Source organism: Patiria miniata, unplaced genomic scaffold, assembly GCF_015706575.1.
Source record: "Patiria miniata isolate m_02_andy unplaced genomic scaffold, ASM1570657v1 HiC_scaffold_19, whole genome shotgun sequence".
NCBI classification, from domain to species: domain Eukaryota; kingdom Metazoa; phylum Echinodermata; class Asteroidea; order Valvatida; family Asterinidae; genus Patiria; species Patiria miniata.
This window is the reverse complement of record NW_024037057.1, coordinates 13,767,014-13,788,207: the sequence shown is the minus strand read 5'-3', so window position 1 is coordinate 13,788,207 and position 21,194 is coordinate 13,767,014. Positions and strand designations below refer to the sequence as shown.

At 39.8% G+C, this 21,194-nt stretch overlaps 1 protein-coding gene across 1 annotated transcript; it reads right to left on the bottom strand.

Annotated features, from left to right (window-relative positions):
* Nucleotides 1–2,102: 2,102 nt before the first annotated feature.
* LOC119725859 lies at nt 2,103–18,261 on the bottom strand. The gene is made up of 5 exons (XM_038197451.1): nt 17,866–18,261; nt 7,441–7,649; nt 5,598–5,657; nt 3,788–4,060; nt 2,103–3,028 (listed from the first exon to the last, which is right to left on the bottom strand). The coding sequence occupies exons 2-5, from the start codon at nt 7,609–7,611 to the stop codon at nt 2,999–3,001; spliced, it is 534 nt and encodes a 177-aa protein (XP_038053379.1). The 5' UTR covers nt 7,612–7,649; nt 17,866–18,261; the 3' UTR covers nt 2,103–2,998.
* Between the last annotated feature and the right edge of the window lie 2,933 nt (nt 18,262–21,194).

Sequence of the window (21,194 nt, the reverse complement as noted above, 5' to 3'; positions counted from 1 at the left end):
TGTACAGCCTATCGGTTTTGGTGACAAATGCATAACGTCATAAGTTTAATGAATGCCTTCTCGCATTATTTTTTTTTTTGTCCCGAGATGTATGCAGAAAACAAATTATATGTATTTGGTTATAAGTACGCAGACTGAACAGTTGACATATTTTGTTCCAATCGTTTTTGTTGAAGTTTGTAGTGATCTTTATTTGTTTATTTTTATTGATAATTCGAATGTCTTTTTGTCCATAATGTTTATACTTCTGCTGCCCAATATAGAGAAAGGCAGTAATGAAGATCAGGCAGTCATATCTCTTTTTAACTTTTAAAAACATTATAATAATGTAAGTTTTCCCGGCCAATTTCCTAAAGTGTTCATTCACTTCTGAAAATCGGTCATTCGTTTTCGTCTGAATTTGGGAATCGCTCTGAACACGCGTTTCATTTTCGCTATCAGAGCATTCGATTCCATTTTAGTCCAATCAATTAAGTGATTGAGCAACACATTTCGTTTTATGCTCATTCAGATCCGTTTACAAGACTTCCTTTTCGCTTTTAGAGGGCGATTTCAAAATTGGTCATTCTATTTCACTTTTAGTTTAATGTTATGTGACGCAGTCTGTTATTTTGAATGAGAAAAACGTACTTTTGATTGCACATTCACGAAATTGTATGTCAGAACTCTGCACGAAAAGGTGTGCTTGCATAAGTGAATGCACAGGTAGTGTGATTGGCCGTCTGTTTCTCAAAACCGAATGCACGGACAATGAAAACGATTGAACTTTCGTTGAATTGAAATGGGATTAAAGACGTGCATTCAAATTCAGACGAAAATTAATGACCGATTTTCAGAAGTGAATGAACATTTTAGGAAATTGGCCGGGAAAAGCTATAATAAAACACAAACATCGAAAACTACAAAGCGGAATTAAATTGTAACAGAAAAGAAACGTTAGCATATACGTGACGAGTCAGTATGATCAATCTTTTTGTGGAAAATAGAGTATACAGGGTGAGTAAAAAAAAAAAACCCGAAACCCAAATGTCGGGAATATTGTTTCATTAAAGTCCCGCATGTAAAACTTTCATCATCTAGGACATGAACGCCCAATTCATAAGCTTTTTAAAGTTCTGTTCACGGATCACAAAAAAAGCTGTGCGTTCTTTCATCAAACGAAAACAATTAACACACATCCCTATGTGATTTGTTTTCGTTTTGCTGAAAGAACAATGAACATTTTGTGTGATACGTGGACAGAACCTTGAAACGGTGGTTGTGTTTAAAATTCCGTATTAAAACTTGAAAAGTTTATAAGTGAATTGCATGATTCTTGTACTAAAAGAAAGATTATGAATGGGGCTCACATATCCTAGATTTTGAAAGTGTTACATACAGTATTTCACTAAAACAATGGTCCCAACATTTAGGTTTCGTTATTTTTGACTCACCCTATATAGAGTATATTAAGAACAAAATTGGGTGTTTCATGTGAATGGTCATGACCTTCTCTTCCACAAGAATTTTGAATTGTTTTAGGAGTTAAAGCATTTTCATCGAATTAGCTAATTTTTCAGTCTGCACAGGGAATTGGTTTTGTCTTGTTTGAATGCGTCAATACATTCAATTGAGTCAGTCAACTTGACTTGATGTTAGACTGCTCCACTCCAGTACGCGATTTCAATGCGTTTGTAAAACCATGCATGGAACCGTGTTCAGAGTATTTTTTTAATTTGCATTCTTTGCTAGCCTTTCCTTCAAAATGGTACAATGAATATACGTGAAACTGTCGCCAAATATGTCCAAAATACCAGCCTATGACATATTTCTTTTGTACTTGTTTTGATGATTGCTACACGTTAAATATTTTCTTTAATTTGGGTCCAGATAATTCTGGCTCACCCTGTTCACGTACATTGGAAAATTCGTGAGGATTCACAGAATAATTGAATAAGATTAATTTTCATGTAAACTGTACATTTATCGGGATTCTTCTTTATATGTACATGTACTTTTGTTCCTGGAGTCATTTTAGTTGTTTTCGAGTACTGTTTTGAAATACTAGTCATCGTAAAGTATACTCCAACACATGGTACAAATTTGGACCTCGTAAACTAAGATTTTTGTTATCATTACGTTAGCGATTTAACATTTTATTTCATTAATTTTGCCTATATCAAGTTCTGTGTAATTACCATTATAACCACTTAAATTCTTACGTTAACAGAAAATATACAAATGTATAATGTCCAAATATGGCGGGAAGCGGAATTTGTTCCAAAAATACACCACCTCCATGCTTTAAAGCAAGCAGCCTTTAAATTGTCCTTACCATTTCTGACAATGCACAGCTAAAAAAAAAATTGTTCCCAAGAAATTGCTCCGACAATACATAAGTACAAACAAGGCATATTAGTGAAAATAAACAATTCTCGGAAAAAAAAACATATGTACATTTTGATTGCTTGCAAAATATTTTTTTTACCGGCTACATTGTACAGAGTTTTGGAATGGAAAATTAAATGTTTCACAAATTCTACACTATACATTAAAAAAACAAATTACTACACTAAGTTTCGTACTGACAATCAGTGTTTAAAAATCCACTTACCGTTTTAATATTCATATATAATGTAAATTAAAAAAACAATACTCACTAAGTCAAGTTAATCAACCAACACAACACTGAAAATAGGGTTTGGGTTTTTGTCTTTAATAATTGTAATACAAACTATAATAAGTATCATACACATGTAGCTGAAATCGGGTTTGATGGTAATAAATTGGTGATGCGGCAACTAGTGCAAAACTCTGATACGGAATCTCGTCCGAACTGGTTTTTTTTTTTCAATCTAATTTATGGATATATTCATAAAGTAGGCATTTTTTTCCTGTTAAGGCATGCCTACAATTCTGAGTTGTCCAGACAATGTATTTCGGCAATTAAAAATAGGTGGTTTAAATGAAGTAACAGTTATTATACAATTCCAATTATTTGCTCCAACAGTCGTTCAATTTATATCCTTCCTTTATAGTCTTCCACGATCTGTAAAAAGAAAGAAATTAAAAAAGAGAGTTAAGTGGAATTAGAAATTGATTAAGGTATTATTCACACAGAGAGGGCGCCCTTTAGTGCTTTCAGTGGGCCCCCGTCAATGGTGAAGGCATCGCGCTAGTTATTGTTCGAATATCCCTCATGGGGCAGTTGCTTTATACAACAGAGTGAATAATGGTTTCTCCATTGAAGGGGGCCCTGTGAGTGAACGGTGACCACGTGCCTTAGGTCGTCTATAGATATGGATGGGCATTCACGATATAATTGTATGGATGGTGTAAAGGATTGAAATTCACTCTTTACATGATATTCTGATCAACTTTTAAACCTGTTGGCTAAACGTCAGAGGCGATCTCCTAGCAGTCATTAGCCTATTTGGCAAATGCCCGTATTGAGGTATACAATAAAAACAGCCAAGCTTATCGATGCGGTGTACAATTATTCAGCTAAAGAGACGATATCTAAAATGATTCGAAATTTCTGAAATACAGGAAGCCAGGGCATTTAAATCGCGATTTGGTTCTTGCCAACCATTGTTGAAATGCATGCATCTGAATCACCTTGGTTTGACAAAATGGCGCACAATCCTTACAAACAAATGAAGGGCGCCCTCTGATGAAACTGCGCCCTCTGATAAAAATTGCGCTCTCTGAGAAAAAGATTGGAGCGTACGCAGTTCCTGATTGCTCTTCTTTGGCGCCCTCTATGCCCCGGAAAAAAACACATCACATTACATGTACACCCTCTTACCTCCGAGTATTCCGAACAGCAGCAGCCGATGCCAAACGCCGCCAGCCCAGCCAGCGTCGTCAGCAGGGCCAGGAAGTCGATGCCCGCGTCCGCAATGATGACCCCCAGCCAGAGTTCAAAGGTCACGTCGTAGGTCAGGTTCTGGTCCGCAAAGGTCTCCATGTCGTACTCCTCGAAGTACTGGTTCTCGTACAAGTTGTAGGTGTGGAGGGCCACGTTGCCCAGGGCCGATGCTATGGCCAGGATGCACATGAAGGCCGCTCCGCGAGAACTCTGTGAAAAGTCGAAACGGAAACGGTTAATTTCATTTGTTAGATATATCCCTCCTAATATTTATTAAGCCGATTATTATCCCAACAAAAACATGGAAGTGTTTTGCTCTGCCGGTATCAAGAGGGAATGCTACATAGGGGAAGAATGTTGCATCCCGGTGTCACTTCATCATATATTTTCTCAATGAAGGTCCGTCATTACAACAACATTTAAAACGCATGTCCAATATTGTAAAAAAAAAAATATATCAAACTCGTGGCGTATGGATTCTACATTCTTTCCCTACATTGACATTCATCATTTTCTAAAAGTTATTAGAGCTTTTTAATGGTTTTCTTCCAACTAAATGTTAAATGTTCAGTAGCAAGCCTCCTCATGAAAAAAAAAATGCAACACAAAATGCTTGACAGGCATGCAGAACTTGTTCCATCTATTTTTCACTGAATTGGCACTGGAGTTTGCAATCACACCCACACTGGTTTTAAAACCTGAATTTGCATTTAAACACTGCACTGGTCCCGGGTTGTGTTAGTTTTCTCAGATTTTAGCCGAAGGAATTTTGAGTACATCAAATCACAAGCCAGAAGTAAAATGGACTGCAACCTTTTTGAAAATGGTTCCTTTGGTTGTTCAGTTTTCAGCGGGTTGGTCTTCTTGTGAGGTGTGGGCAGCCGCTCAATAAATCGTCGTGTCTCTAGTTTAGTTAGTTAGTAAGTTAGTTAGTAACAACGTTCCAGTGACAGCCTTGCATGGCTATTCATATACATGTATATCAACTCGTCCCTCAGGTCCTGGCCCTCTTTTGTGTTACTTTGATGGGTCTCCACTGACCGCCTACCAATTCACTGCATTCCTGAAAAAAAAAACCTGGCTTTCTGTGGGAGGGGAGAGTTGCATTATCGAGGTCACTCGAATGACACGAATTCATTGGCCTGCAGGTTCAGAGATCAGCTTGTTAATGGAAAATTTACCCCAAAGATCATGATCATTACACAGAGAGAACCAATCGTAGATTAGGGCAAGTCCAATGATTCGCACACGCTATGTCTCATACGTAACGAAAGTTTAATCCTCTGAGAAAATTCATTGATTTCAGTGGTTTTTGTTTTATTTTATTCCAACAATTCTTTATGTTATTTGCAATTATGATGTTTGCAGTGATTATGCTATTATTAAACCCTAACTCCCTTGCATGATTTACCAGGAACCATACCCATCCTGGCAAATTCCAACACCATGGGAAAAACTGCAAACGTATTTTTGACTTTGATTCTGGAGGTGTGCCAACCCAATGTAAAAGACTGTCAGTTTAGGGGCACTGTACCCATCCTGATAGATAACAAAAAAAATATGCCGTTGGAGTACGTTTGATGGGTTGAGTTCTGTTAGGGTTAACGAAAACATGGTGTTACGTATAAGACAAAGAGGGGACCTTTTCTTGGACTTACCGATTGGCATTTATGGTATATTTTCATAGGTTTTCTGTTTAGAAGTGCCATCTTCCCTCTTGGAATAAGGACAAGAGACGTGTACTCACCCAATCATCGTCACTCATCTTCTTCGTAATAAATATGGATGCTACCCCGGCCATAAAGATCTGCAAGAATTCAGGATGAAGTAAATCTGTCATTGTAACTAAGTGATTGGAACCCCTGATTTGATGCAGGGTGGCTACATTGTTTACACGTCTTCTCAACCCCATCACGGCCCACTAAAAAAAGTGGGGTTAAGAGAGTATGAGATTCCCTTATCCTGACCGAAATACATAAACACTGTATACAACCTTAGAATGATGGGGCCAAACTGTAATGTAGGTAATGTGGCTACTATAGAGGCGATGGGGACCACTGATTTCTCTACCTACAAATGAACTCCCATATACCCCAATGGTAATTACACGTACTTCCAAAACTTATTAGAAACACTCACAACTCTTCAGAGACACCTTTCAAATTAAAGCTTATGTCATCATCTGTCATATTCTGTTCATGTTTTGGGGTTAAGTCATAACTTTTGGGAGAAAATTCAAAGATAATCACACCTAAGAGCAGTCCTGAAGCCCATCGCCATTTTCGAAATGGACGCCTACGCTCCATTGCAAAACAGCGCCATTTTAGGGCCTAATCGTAATCCACATTTCACAGAAATACGAACTTGCAGTCTTCTGCACGGCTTCCTCCCCTTTTTTCCCTTTTTTTTTTTTTACAAATTCTCAAATTCATGGCCCTCAAAATGATCTAATACCTGAGAATTTGAGAGCAAACAGACTGTGATTTGGACCGCAAAGGCAATTCTTGGCCTATTTACAGATCTGCACCCTTCAGTAACGACATCTCCGAGCATTGAAGCAACTCATGCCATCTTGGGTAACCCACTGCGCACGTGAAACGCGTGATTTCTTTTGGTGGGGGAGGGGCGGTATCGAATTTCTTCCGTTTACACATTTTCAGACGAAATTTCTTGGAATTGGGGAGACGTGTTAAAACTAATTCAAAATATCCATCACAACAGGGTGAATAAAAAAGCGATTTTTAAACTCAACCACCGTTTTCAAGTTTTGTCCACGGATCACAAATAGGGTGTGCGTTCTTTCAGCAAAACGAAAACAATTCATACTTCCTCGTGTGATTTGTTTTCGTTTTGCTGAAAGAACACTTAACTTCTTGTGATCCGTGGACAGAACTTTAAGACGGTGGTTGTGTTATAAAATTCCGTAACTTAAAAAAGTACATGAATGAATTGAATGATTCTTGTACTAAAAGAAACCTTATGAATTGGTCTTTCAATCCTAGATTTTGAAAGTGCTACATGCAGAACTTCACTAAAACAATGGTCCCGACATTTGGGTTGCATTTTTTTGCAACGTATAGTGAAAACGGCAATGAAATTTAAGCATAAACACGTATTCCTGTAATTTTACGCTGGCCGGCTCATCTCTACTCGAGTATCCTTGCCAAAACTTATCATTGTTTAGAATAAACCTGTTTGAAAAGAACAATTAATTTTGTATTGTGTGTTCCTACTTATTAAAATAAGCGTTACATGTATTTTCAACGCCGTTTTTACCATAATATACGACCAAGATCTCGTAGTTTAGAAGTATCTTCAATCAATTTCAACATGTCTCTTGAATTTTGAGAAATCTGGCTCTGAAAAAGTGATTTTGTTTTTAGAAATCTGCCTCTGAAAAAAGTGTAATTTTTTGCGTGAAAAAAAGTAAGAAACATGTTCATATAGGCCTACGTCCTGTCATGCCATTTTAGGGATTCAAGATGGCGGACTACTAGCTTCAAGGCGCATTGGTCAATCAACGTGTAGCAGCCAGCCACAGAATACTATATACCGGTCAGTAATGGGGACATCAAACTACATGTACTCACCGCTGATCCGCCCCATATGAGGGCGTGCCCCGTTGTGAAGATCATGAGAAAGTGGAAGAAGTTGAATACGATGCCGGCCGCCGCGTACAGGACGCCGATGACGATCAGCAGCGAGCCGCTGCACCGCAGGCATCGGAACCGGCACCGTGTGGACCCGCACGCGCAACACATGATGGTGGTGGTGAAGACGGAGTTGCTTGGTTTAAAATCTACAATACAAAATAAACATGATCATACAAATGAGTATAATGTGGTACTATAAGGCGAAAAAAAAAATCGGTCTCTGGTCAGACAGCAGTTCCGGAATTGATGCGGCGACGATTTTTTTTTTTTTTTGCTGGCTTTTTTTTTTTTTTTCAAGCTTGAATTGTACAGACAAGGTGCATGGGTACTATTTTGCTTTGTTTGTGTCCTCATTATACATTGGTGTCCTCCATACTTTGCCTTGGTGCCCTTTATCATTTGCCTTGGTGCAATTTCCCCATTGCTTGGTACAACAATTTGAGGAGGTGCGGCAATAGAGGGCGCTGTTGTAGCTTCCGTGTCAATTTGAAGGGAAAAAAGGTTGACGCGCATGGTTAAAATCGACGCGCGCGCTGACCAGAGACCGAGTACTTTTTTGTGTGTGGCCTAAACCATGTGACTTTTTTGTGAATGAACATGATCATGCAAATGCGAATACTGTGGTACTATAAACCATGTGACAATTTGTTTACAAAACGGGATGTTGTGGTCACGTGATGTTAATTTTCAGCAAATAGTTCTCTTTTGCTCTGAATGCGTATCTGTTGAAATAGGAATGGTTTAAAAGCGTTGACAAAAACTAAAGGCCAAATAACATGCAAAATATGATTGAATGTTTGGTTTACCCGGTGGTTGCGTGTCGGCATGACGTCACAGATCACATGGTCTATTATATACGTAGCGCTTCATACCGACGTCTCAACCAATTTCACAATTACATGTTTTATCATCAGGATAGGAGACCAGTTTTTTTTTACAACAGTTCGAGATCACGGCAAACTGGTGTCTACCCTCACATGAGCCCATTTGGGGTTGGGGGGGGGGGGAGGAGGCGGAGAGGCAACTGGAGTAAAGAGTCTTGCCCAAGAAGACAAGCACCAGGCTCCCCGTCAGGGTTCGAGTCCATAATGTACTTCGGGTGAAAACGAACTGCACATCCTAGACGTTGTTTCTTATACGCGCCCTAGTTTCCAAATTGGTGCCGATACAAAAAGGGGTCGAGTTTATTATTTTTTTTTGGCAACAACAGAAACGTCAATACTTAACAGAAACAATAATTAACCTCCATGAATATTTTACTAACTGAATGTAAAAGAGTTGCTGTTTGAGGTAAAAACAAGTCTGTGCCTATAAAAGAAAGGAATCAACTTCCACTGTGTGTTATAGGGCAATGTTGGGGACAATTGTGAGTGGTTTAAACTTTTTTACATTCAGAGAGTGGATTTATTCATTTCCCCTTGTTTTGAGCAGGAGGGCTAACTGAGCGATATTCACCTCCACGATTCGCCAGAATCTGAGTGCATGTGTATTCGTTTATACTGTTTTTACTTGCCAGCATAACTTCCACAAAAGTACCAGAACATAAATGGAAATTACAATAGAAGTACTGTGATTTCTCAAAACGTTTGACATCGATAAGTACTGTGATTTCTCAAAACATATGACAACGATCCCGACACCTTAATTAAACGTTAAATCAAAATAAAACCTTTTCGTAAGCAAAGACAATCAGAGGTTATACAACTGTCTATACACAAAACACAAACGGAGCAAAACAGTAACATATATTGTTATTGATATTTTCCAATAACATTAAGCAGTCGTTTGATATTCATCGATCTCAATAAACGTCAGTTTCGCACGGTCCATTAGCCAGGTTCAAAAGAGGCAGGTCGTGACGTCACTGCGGTATTCACAATGCCGAGGTCATTGAGTTTGCTATTAAAATAGTGAGGCTGGCTCTCTATTATTAGGTGGTAGTGCACAAACACGCATCACAATGCAGTATACACGTACATGTACGTTGACAGATAGTACCCTTAGCACGGCAGCCATCTTTGAGAGATTGACACGGAAGTACATGTATAAACACTTTAACGATTCATTGTTAAGATGTTGAAATAACAACATTAAACATTCTCCAATAAGGCTGCAGTGGGCCTAATGGTCTAATACAAATATCCAAACAACAAAGGCTTAACCCTAATCCCACTATACCACTCAAAATCCAACTGCATGTTTTGTTTGATTATGTTGGAGTGAGCACTGCACTACTTAACTGATTATACATGGAGTCAGGAATATACCACAGTAATCAGAATCCAACTTTGCAAGAGTGAGGAACCTAGGTTCTTACCACGTGTAAATAACCGAAGTTTAATATTGGTTTGGCGTTTCTTCTTAAGATTCAAGAGTTATTTTTCGTTTCTTTCGTTGTTGATATTTTTAATTCCGCTTTTTTTGTATCATCGTAGTGTATAATAGTGTTTTCCCCCTCATTATTGTGTTCGCTATTTCCATCCTTTTGCAATCGAATGTAATTATGTTAGTTAGAGGTTATGTTGTAATAATATTGCCTGGCAATTTGTGTATGGGGAAATGGAATTCAATAAAATAATCGTTTTTTTATTGTGAAAATGGAACATCTAAACATAGACATAAATAACGGCCTGGCTGTACGATTTTAAGGAAAGATTTAATGAAGATCATGAGGTCATCTACGAAGCATGTAGAAATGAAAAGGAATTGACATGTGTCCGTCATAAATTCGATATGGATTTTTTGGTGACCTGATCGTGAATGTAATGCCCAATGCAACTCTTTCCAATTGTGTCATTTTCGACTGAATGGCAGCTGCTTTTTCTGTTACCGGATCGATTTCTAACATCAGTGCTTGCCAACTCGTGAGGAAACAACCCCTCCAAAATCAGCATATAATTATGTTATCTTTGCAATAAAATGACGCGTGTGTAAACGACAAATAACACAAAGCAAAACGAACCAATGTCTCCAAGCTAGGTGTATATCACTACACGTAAGTCATCTGAAACAAAACAGGCCGAAATTGTGCCATGCCGCCAAAAATCAACGAATGATACCTGGAACCTTATATCTTAAGAGGTCCTGTTATTCAAGATGGGCGAGAATGTAATTATGTATATGTTCCCTCTCCATATACATACATTTTGTCCACTGCCCGAATGGTCTATTTTTTAAATATCTGAGGACGAATCTTTGCTAAATCTTGAGCTGGGCGTGGTCGACGGGTGCGGCCGATACAGGGGTGCAACAGATGCAGGTAGGGACGAGGTATCGTCCATATACACGTATTTTCAATACACGGACAATGCTTTGAACATGTTGAAACACAACCCAAACTTCCCAATAACATAAGGGCAATTCCACGGTTACTCACGTTACATTTTTGATGTGCTTTTGAGTTTCCTTGGGCTGTAATTACGTTACTGAAAAAAGTTTTAATAACCGTTATCCCCATGGTAGATAGAGTAGACCTAGACCTACCTAAGCACCAAAGATGACATCCAGAAAAATGTGTTATGTATGATAAACAAGACGCACAAAATCGGTTGCCCACGTTACATTTTCGTAACGTGAGTAACCGATTGTGTGCGTCCCGTTTATCATACACAACACATTTTTTCTGGATGTCATCTTTGGAGCTTAGGTAGGTCTAGGTCTACTCTATCTACCATGGGGACAACAGTTATTAAACCTTTTTAGTAAGGTAATTACAGCCCAAGGAAACTCAAAAGTACATCAAAAATGTAACGTGAGTAACCGTGGAATTGCCCATAAGCTCTTGTCAAGAAGTAGCCCGATTCCTTCAATATCCTCCAATGGGAAAGAGGTAAACACTTCAAGCACATGAATCCTTCAATGTATAACATTCACTGTTTTGTGTCTGCAGGCCTCTTCGAATTCCTGGATCCTTTGTAATCCTCCAGTGTGTTGTCCTGGCATGTTATCACACACTGGACTCCAATGCTCTTATGGGTTCATTAGGCAGTGCAATTAACTGCAATCTTCCATTGTTTTCCTGTATTTTGGATTGACAATGCGAAAGCCCTAACAAATTGGAGTAAATTGAGGCTGTACAATAAGTAGTGGTAAAATGTACATGTATGTGCTGAATGCCTGGTTAAGTACCTAGGCATAAAAAACAACAACAACAACATGCTGAACCCTCCAGGAACATTTTTAGGGGGCGGGGCAAATCCAGCAAGAGCCCCAATTCTCCAATTTCATCCAGCATCAATTAGGCCCGCTAACCTGCAGCTAGACCCTCCATTATCCTCCAAAGGCCCTCACATTCCTTCGATATCGTCCCCCTGAGCAAAGAGGATTTTGGAGGATTTGGGAAGGTTAATGTGTGTAGATGGGCAATCCCCCGATTACGCACATTTCTCTTTTTTGGGGATTTTTTTTTTTTTGACACTGTGCCGTGCTTTTTTACGAAGTATATCTAATAATCTTCCTGCACCACTTTTTGTTGTTGGAAAATCCCCAATAAAGTTGATCTCTGTCCTTACTGTTATCAAAATAATTCAACTGTCTCTAATTGGAAAAGTCACGGTCGGAAATCCGGATTACGCAAATTGGACATACCATGCAGTTGGTATATTTCACTTCGAAAGTGTCCCCCATTGGAAAATGTAATTACCAAAATATGATATTACATTTGTATATTCTGAATAACTTTGAACACAGAAAAATACAAAATACATGTAATACATTTAACACTCAATTAGGGGGCCAAGGTCAGGTTTCTCGGATTAGTGTTCTCGCATTTAATTGCCTATACATTCGAGCACTGTTAACACGAGCTCCGGCGGACTATAAAACGAAGCTTCGTATTATCCAGTACCTCATGCATCTATACATATTGCGGGAAACCCGGAAACTTTACTTTAGTACAAGCTTTCTCTTCTCTGACAATTGTAAAAATACGGATTCAGTTTTAAAAAAAATACAACAAATGAAGAGATAAGACAAACAAATAGTTCTGCTTCCGATTACATGGCATTTGAAAATAGGGTAGGTAGGTAGGGATTTTTTTTTTGCTAATTTCTTTTTTGGACGATCATATGACGGTGTCTGCGTGCAGTCAAGGGTAAAAGGTAGACATTGATGGTTTTGGGGTTTTTTTCTCATTTTTTCCCCATAAAAACTAGGGTAGGGGCTGTCAGAATAGGGTGGGTAGGGAAAGCGGAAGCTTTTTTTTTTTTTTTTTTTTGGCCTAAGGAAGTTTAGAAAGAGTTCACAGCATGGAGGTCATGTCATTTATTTAGAATTACATTGTACTCAGGCCAAGAAAAAAAAGGTGTGTGTTTATATGGTACGGTACTGCCCTCAAACTTATCTATGTGCATGTGGGTACAACTTTTACATAATTGTATTTTTCTCAGCAACCGAAAACTGCTATTTTCATGATTTCTTTTCCAGTAAGAAAAAGCTCTTAGCTTTAATCAGATACCCAAAACATAAAAATCTACCGATCCTTTTTTTAAAGGCAAATGTTTTAGGGTTGCATTTGTTTGGGGGTCACCATGTATGCTTTGACTGTTGGTGATTGATAAGCCGGCTGTGCAGACCGTTGTCTGACTTTTGTCTGCTGACTGAATTTGACTAGTCTAGTGCTTGCTTGAAATATGATCTGACTGTTGGTGACTAGCCTGTGTAAAAGGTATGGAAGGGAAGAGGATATATTTGTTTACCGTTCAAACAGCAGTAGGTTTAATATTTGATTCCAACATGAATGAGCAGCCATTTGAGGTAAAATGTAACCTTAGAAAGTGATGGGCAAGACAAAAAAACCCGGAAAAAAGTCTTGGAGAAAAACCGCACAGAAGTGGTAGGTATTTTGAAAATCGTGGATCCGTCATTGGCAACTAAAAAAGTGCCCGCATCACCTTTTTACAAAAAAAACTCGGACGAGTAACGAGTTTTGTTGGGCTTTACATACAATGCTGGTGATGTGTTTACAACGCCACAAGGGATTTTCCCTAACGAAACAGGCGAGCGATAAGGTTTCCGTGATGTCCTAGTCCTACAAGGAAGTTTGTGTTGGAATTGTGAGGTGACGCGATTTGATGTTGGATAAATAAATAGCATTTGATAAAGATTAATAATGGCCAGGGAAAGGGATTTTTATGTAACACTCCCACTCTCCTTCACGTTACAATCCTTCAAGGTTTGCAAAACCACTTATGCCCACACTTCAAATTCCTTTTTATGTAATCTTCTGTGGAGTATGGATCACTTCAAATCTCTGCACATTTCATGCAGATTCGGTCGCCCACTGCTCTCCAAAGAGCTGCTTCTGTGGAGTAACTTTCTGTGTGACACAGTTGCTTTAACACTTCGTATCCCTCCATTTGAAACTGACCTGCAGGGTTTTAAAGGGTTTTACTTAATTGTTCTGAATGTTGACTTCCCGCTTGGGGGTTAATGTTCATGGGAGTCGCGATGGGGGGGGGGGAGAGCAAGGGGGCGTTTACCCCCCCCCCCTCCCCCCGGAAAACGGAAAAAAGAGAGGGAACAAAGGAAAAAGAGGTGCGAAGCTATATTGCTTTTTATTTGATGGGGGGGGGAGGGCAAATGCTCCCCTCTTCACGCTCGGAACTAGAACGGCGAAGCCGCCATGGCTCGCTGTCCAAGGCAGGAAGGGAGGCTGAAGGTAGGGTTGGGGATGGGCATGATGGAAGGGGATCAGGATTCTTGTTGATGTGCCTAGGTGTAGGGGTCAGTTTTTAAATGTCAACATAAAAAGTCAACAGATTACCTAATAAATACATGTGTATATAGGTTAGCCGTCACTGTATTATGGGGGAGTTTTCCATTGTTAGGGTAATTAGGACCCAGTTGTGGATTTTTGCAGCCCCAACAGTGTTTTCTGCTCCCCATACTTGTATTACCATGGGAAAAATCTTGTGTAGTCGCCACAAATGCAGAACAAGAATGGGTATACATGTACATGTAGACACAGCACCATCACCACCTCCCCCAAACCTTACCCCATCCAAAAACCTTACCCCATCCCCAACCCGCCCCCTCCCCCTCCCAACCCCCTACCCACACCCATTCCATCCTCCCCTAACCATCCCCACCCTATCACCTACACATCCCAACCCCACCCAAACTCCAATCCCTATCTCCTTCCCCCTCCCCTGACCCGTACCCTCCCCTACCCCAACCCCCTACACCCACCTACCCTATCTTCCCCTATCTGTCCTTACCCACCCTACACATCCCCACCCTAACCCTTACTCAAATTCCAATATCCCGCCCACCCCATTCCCCCACCCATACATCCCCACCTGACCCCATGCAACCCCTACTCTGATCCCTATATATTGCCCCCTCCCCTTATCCAACCCCTACAACAACCCATCCCTACACATCCCCAACCCAACCCCTACTCCGATCCTATATCCCGCCCCCTGCCCAACCCCCTCCTAACCCAACCCCTACATCCATGCCCATCCTCTCCCTACCTGTCCCACCCCACCCCTACAAGTTCCCACCCCACCCCTACAAATCCCCACCCCACCCAAACCCAGTATTCCAACCCCTCTCCCCACCCCACCCCACCCATCCTAGCTCCCCTACTCATCCTACTCACACAAACCCTAACTCCAACCCCTATCCCCCAACCCACTCCACCCTCCCCTACCCCATCCCTACTCCAATCCCATAAAACTAAAAGATCAAACCAGAAGCTCATGCACATCCCCAAAATGCATAGTGTACATGTACATGTTATGCCGGTATACACACATGTACATGTTATACCAGTATACATGTACATGTAACAATTAAAAACTTTAACATTTCCTTGAATTAAAGTTCCTCAATAAAATCATAAAATTTACTGCAATGATATGAACCTAACTGAAGTTATAGGCCTAGAGATGATACATGACAACTGCATTTAATTTTTTTCCCCAAGTTAACTAAAACCAAAAACTTCAACATTTTTATCTGAACGCGGACGGCCGGACAGACGGACGGACGGACGGACGGACGGACGGACGGACGGACAGACGGGCGCCCGGACAGACGGACGGAAATTGGTATTACATAGGCTCGCATCTGCTTCGCAGCTCGCCAAAAATGATAAATTGAGAATATAATGAAAAAGTTAAGAAATTTTTGGGAAAAATTTGCTTTGCCCTCCTCCCCCCTGGAAAAAAATCCTGGCGACGCCCATGTTAATGTTATATGTTGCTTGACTCAGATCATGGAGCAAGGAACAGACTTGCTCTATGCTCCAATATGGAATGACGCTAAAACGTCAACACGCACGAAATCAGTGATCATTAAATGTAACATCCACATTTTTGTTTTTCAAAAGAGTGAAGCCAAGACACTCAACACGAGGTCAAGAATAGTTGTAAACAGTGATAGCACATCTGGAATACTTTTATAGATGTGTGTGGGTGTCGTAATTGTGTGCAGAATAAACATAGATGTTAGTTTTAACAAACTTTACTTAGTGCTTTAAGTACCAGCATAACGTATCGTTTGCATTTACCAAGCTAGTATCCAAAGGCTTGCTTGGATTAAATATAGAACAAACACATGTACTGGTACTGAACACCCCTCGAAAATAACCCGTATGACTTGCTGTCGTTTATAGGAAATCGAGAAACGTAGGTGATTTCCAACGAACAGTTAATTGACTGAAACATAAAATGGAATAAAGTGATCTTGACGAAATCGTTTTTCCTGGTCAAAAACTTGTGCATCTTATTGTTTTATTTGTTTTGTCTTGAATAGTGTAATATCCACTGAAAAGAAAATTCAAAGGGTTAGGTTTTGAACATTCGTCTTATGATTATGGGTGGTTCAAGTTCAGAAACGAACCAAAATCATGGAAACTAAGATGATCCCGTATATTCGTTGGACCGGTTGTCTTTTAGATACACCTGAACAATATACAGTAACCAATAGGCCTTTCAATGAATCCCTTAACTACAATTGTCTCCATTTGATTAATAACATTGTTCATATTGCGATAGTAATATACAACATTATGTAAAGGTTTTGAAGACCAATTATGGCGTGATATTTATGCGAACTTCCTTATTCATGAGGAAATAATAGGCGAGGTCAACACCATATGTAAATCATTGTGCATAAATGTTTACAATGAGCTACAATTTGAGTTCATATGATTTGTACAGAAATTTCCAAAACTGTTGAGCGTGTGCCTGTAAAAAGACGTAAGAGTAACAGCGCCCTCAGCTGGCACCAGGCGCCTATCCGATACTGACAATGTCGGGGGAAAAGTACACTTCATTAAACCTCGAACAAACCAAAGGTGTGTCTCATTATTTCCATAAACCTTTGAGGAATATGTGATTTACACAGAACATGTTTCACAGTAAAAATCCAAGTCGTTGGTGTTACGTACACGTTTTTGGTCTCAGTCTCCGAATTGTACTAATGCTGGGCTAAACACACTATAAGATCGTATTAACTCAATGTTTGATCAATTTCGTAATCAGAGTACATCAGATTAGGATCGGACCTTAATGACTAGATCCCTAAACAAACTTATTGCTCAATAAGGTTCTAACGCAGTGGTCTAATTACTGAGCTGTTGGATTCCTTTAACCACAATGTTTAGCAAAAAAATGGTTGTAGAGATCCGCCAAAAAGGTTTTCGTCGGAACAAAACAATTTAACAAATCCAAATCCTCTTTTTTTTTGGAAAGATTCGCATATCTCGCCACCACTTGTCACCCTGTGCACAAACCCTATGAGACTGGTCTAAACATTTTGTTAGTGTTTTCTTAGTGAATACTTAAATATTTCCCGTGCTAATATTCACTTTTTAGGACATGTTATCCCTCTCTGATGGCTGATAGTTTACTGAAGGCAAAAATTAGTGATGGCCAAATATGGGAATCTTTCCGTTTCAGGTTTTAGAGATTCGCCGATTCGCCGAAAAGGTTTTGGTCGGAACATGGTCGGAACCACACAATTTAACAAATCAGCATCCTCTTTTTGTCAAAGCTCATATCAGGAAAGGCCTGTGTGTAAAATATGCATTAAAAGTCCTCCATATGGTTTTAGTATTTTGCGAGCTGTGCTTTCCAACTTTTTTACCAGCATTAGTCTTGAACCGAAAGGTTGTTGAATGTTTAGACAGCTGTGATCTAAGGGGATTTGGTTATTTTACCAGTTCTATATTTTTCATCCCATGACCGTGGCCAGAAAGCTAGAGCAGGGAAACATACTACAATACATTTTACTTAGAGGGCCCAACCGAAACGACAAAAAAGAAAAGAAACAAGGCTAGTATGCAAGAACATGTTCATGCATGTACATGTACACTATAGGCATGTCACATGGCATTGAGTTTTTATAACTTACCGTCTATTCGAAAACAAGATCTGGTTGGTTCTTCAACACCCACACGCTGTCTCGTTCTGGCTGTCACAGTTCAAGTTCACTAACAGCTAGGAGTAGGAGTCCACACGTTGACCTATAATGTGATCCACGCACCACACTAGCTCATGTACTCCAAAACAAAATATATCCTCCCGTACGTGTCTGTTCAGCTTCGCCAGTACCGTCGGGGTCTAAAGGTGGGAGCGGCGGGCACGATTTACGGGGGACAATGATGCAGCATGCATCATCCACATACCTTCACTGCCCAGTCACGTTTCTTTTGTGAGTTTTGTGAGTTCTGGGAATGCTTCAGTGCGCCCGGAGTGAAGTGGATTGCCCTCAACAACGCAGAGACTGAATGGGTCTACTGAAATCCCCCTACTGTAACCAAACCGTGCAGTGGTATAGCGGGTGCACCGAGTGTTCACTGCACACTGCGCTGAGTGCTATTGTTATGTAAAAAACACTCACAATAATACTTTCAACAGGCGACTGGCAACGGCACAACCCGCGTACGTCACGTGTGTACGTGTGTGGAAGTTTTTAGACTTGGCCACAAGTCCTCCGGTGCTCTGGCGAGTTCAGAAAAAATACAGGACTCGACACAAAACCCGCCCATATGCGCTGTTATATTATCCGCAAACGAGCATTGATCCGCCCATATTCATTTCAATATAGACAGCAATGTCGTATTTGATGACTGATAGATGTTTGTTTCTACTGGCATTTTGTTTCGTTTGTTTTTGTAGTACCTTCATCATTATTAGGAGCGTAAGGCGGCTAAACTGAACGAACTCTGCTGCGGATTTCCAGATCTAGATCCTTCCTGGTAGAGCTGGCTAAGGATTTCTTGTACTTTTCTTACATTTGTAATGCATTAATAAATACGAGTACTTTTCCATGGGGGCGGGTCTCCTCAATGTTTCCCAATACATACACGTTCCAAACAATGTTTCCCGAAATCCATTGGATTAGGGATTTAGTACAACTACTTTTCCCGGGGGGGGGGGCATCCCCAATGTTTTCCAATACCCACGCGTTCCCCGAAAACCTTAGGATTAGGGCTAGGGTTATAGGGTAGGCCTAGGGATTTCGAGGAACATCGGTATCGGGGGAACCTACAGGTATTGGGGAACTACGCACCTTCCCAACTATAGTACTTTTCAGATATTGAAGAAAAACGAGATAGTTCATGAATGTCACCCATGAACGAAGGTGAACCCTTTATTAAATCCAAACAACTGTACACAATTGGACAACTTAATTAAACCCAGAAGTAGGCTATAGCCACGTGTATTGTCGAGTAAATCCGGAACAATTAAGTGGGAGTTATGGATCATTCAGATTTTGTGTGTACTTTAAAAAGTAGATTGAGACAAGTATAGCTGGAGTCACGCATCAATAGTAAATGTTTCAGGACAAGAGTGAAATAAGATTCAAATTATTAAGGTTTAATAATGCGAATGGTGCTTTAACCTGCTATCCAATAGTTTTTGATTTAAATAAAACCCATATTTTTTACAAGCAAAGTACAGACGAGTACAGACAAAAATACTCGAGTACAAGTACGAGTCCGAGTACGAGTACTACAACACTAAACTAAAATAGACGTAAGTTGGGAATTGAGTATGCAAATTACGTGAAATTTTCGCAATTATACTAGTCAATAGCATAATACTTATGCCTGTGTTCTGTTTTTTTTTTTAAATTAAATCGAGCAAGCCAATATTTGTTTCTTCTAATTTGGTCACTTTATTCTTGACTCGCCCAGTTCAACGAATGAGGAAGTACTTTTCCATTTCGCATGATATCCGATATTATGTTTATTGTTCGTTTTATCGACTTTGGCGATAAGCCAAGAATCCTGGATTGTACATCAGCGCAACATATATGTCAAGAGCCATACAAATGACAATGGATGAAAGGGCGTTTGGCCCAGTTAACATGAAGTGGAAAAAAAATAATAACCTGCGACACCATAATTATGTCAGAGAGAGGGCGCCCTTAAATGAGGCCATTTCATGTTATGATTTCTTTTAAATAGACAAAACAAATTGCCTGCACATTCAGAGAGGATTTTGAGATCTGTGCATTTGAGGGTTAGCAATTGAAGGGGAATATTGCAGGACTACTACCTTGTTATTCTGAGAAAAGAAAAACTTGCATGATATCCAGTACAAATGCTGCTTAACTCCCCCCCCCCCCAAAAAAAAAAATGGGGGTGCGACGCAGACATTTTGCGGCTAGAATATATTTATTGGCTTTATGCCCGCCGAGAACAATAGAAAATCACGGACAACAAGACATGGTCCAGCCGTGCATGTACATTCTGAATTGGGTATAGTCTTAAATTTGGACTTGTATTATTGTTATTCGATGTTAAGTGGTAGAAATGGACACTCTACATGCATGTATTATAAAGGACTTTTTGAAATTAGGTACCGTTTGAAAATGACACGCGTACGAGACCTACATACGCAGCTAAAAAAAAATAAAAACCTTGTGAAATCACCGTTTCCTTGGTTCATTCTGTCAGACACAATAGTCGCCAATAATGCATCTCACATTAACGTGTAACATGTAACATGCCTACTCGCCAGGAAAGAAATCGGAGCCGCATAGGTATCCTGCTTGCGCGTTGCCAGGCCTGTGGTTGGCGGTGGAGATAAACGCGTGTTTTTGAAAGCTCTTCGAGGAGTCGAAACCATTGTACCGGGAGATTTATTCGATACATTCGTATTTTTATTTACTACCAATTTTAATTGTGTTTTTTTAAATTGCATGTACCACACTTTTCATTTGGCCCCAAGGACACGATTGGTGTGAAAATAAATTAATCTAAATCTAAATTGAAACCTCACAGGCGGCACAGGCCAACCAGGCAGTCCACATTACCATTGCAAAGGTGGCTGCACTATGGCTGCATTGATATACAGGGTGTTTCAATAAAAAGGAAACCTAACTTTGAAATACCAGTATGGACAGACTAAATGTTTACTGGCTATGAAAACTGTTATCATCTGAAAGCGTAATCTCTATATGCTTTTCAATGATACCTTGTTACATTTCCAGGGTCATGCATCAGTGAGCGCCACTGTAATGAGATTTTGACGCAAAATTTCAGTTGGTTCACTTCCATGTCAAACACAATAGGCATGGTGTGCATGAGAATAAGTATTCAAGAAGAAGACTCGAGTGCATAAAAAGAAACCAAAAAAACAAGTCGGGTTGGTTTCAAAACTGGATTTTATTGTTTGTCATGAATTTCTCGTTTTGACCAAGCCACGTTCAAAACAATGTGCCATTTTCCC

Excerpts from the sequence above, each read along its gene's own strand:
- LOC119725859 (XM_038197451.1), bottom strand. The coding sequence starts at position 7,611 with ATGTGTTGCGCGTGCGGGTCCACACGGTGCCGGTTCCGATGCCTGCGG. Across the intron at positions 5,658-7,440 it reads TCATATGGGGCGGATCAGCG|ATCTTTATGGCCGGGGTAGC; the intron begins GTGAGTACATGT and ends GAATTCTTGCAG. Across the intron at positions 4,061-5,597 it reads AGATGAGTGACGATGATTGG|AGTTCTCGCGGAGCGGCCTT; the intron begins GTGAGTACACGT and ends GACTTTTCACAG.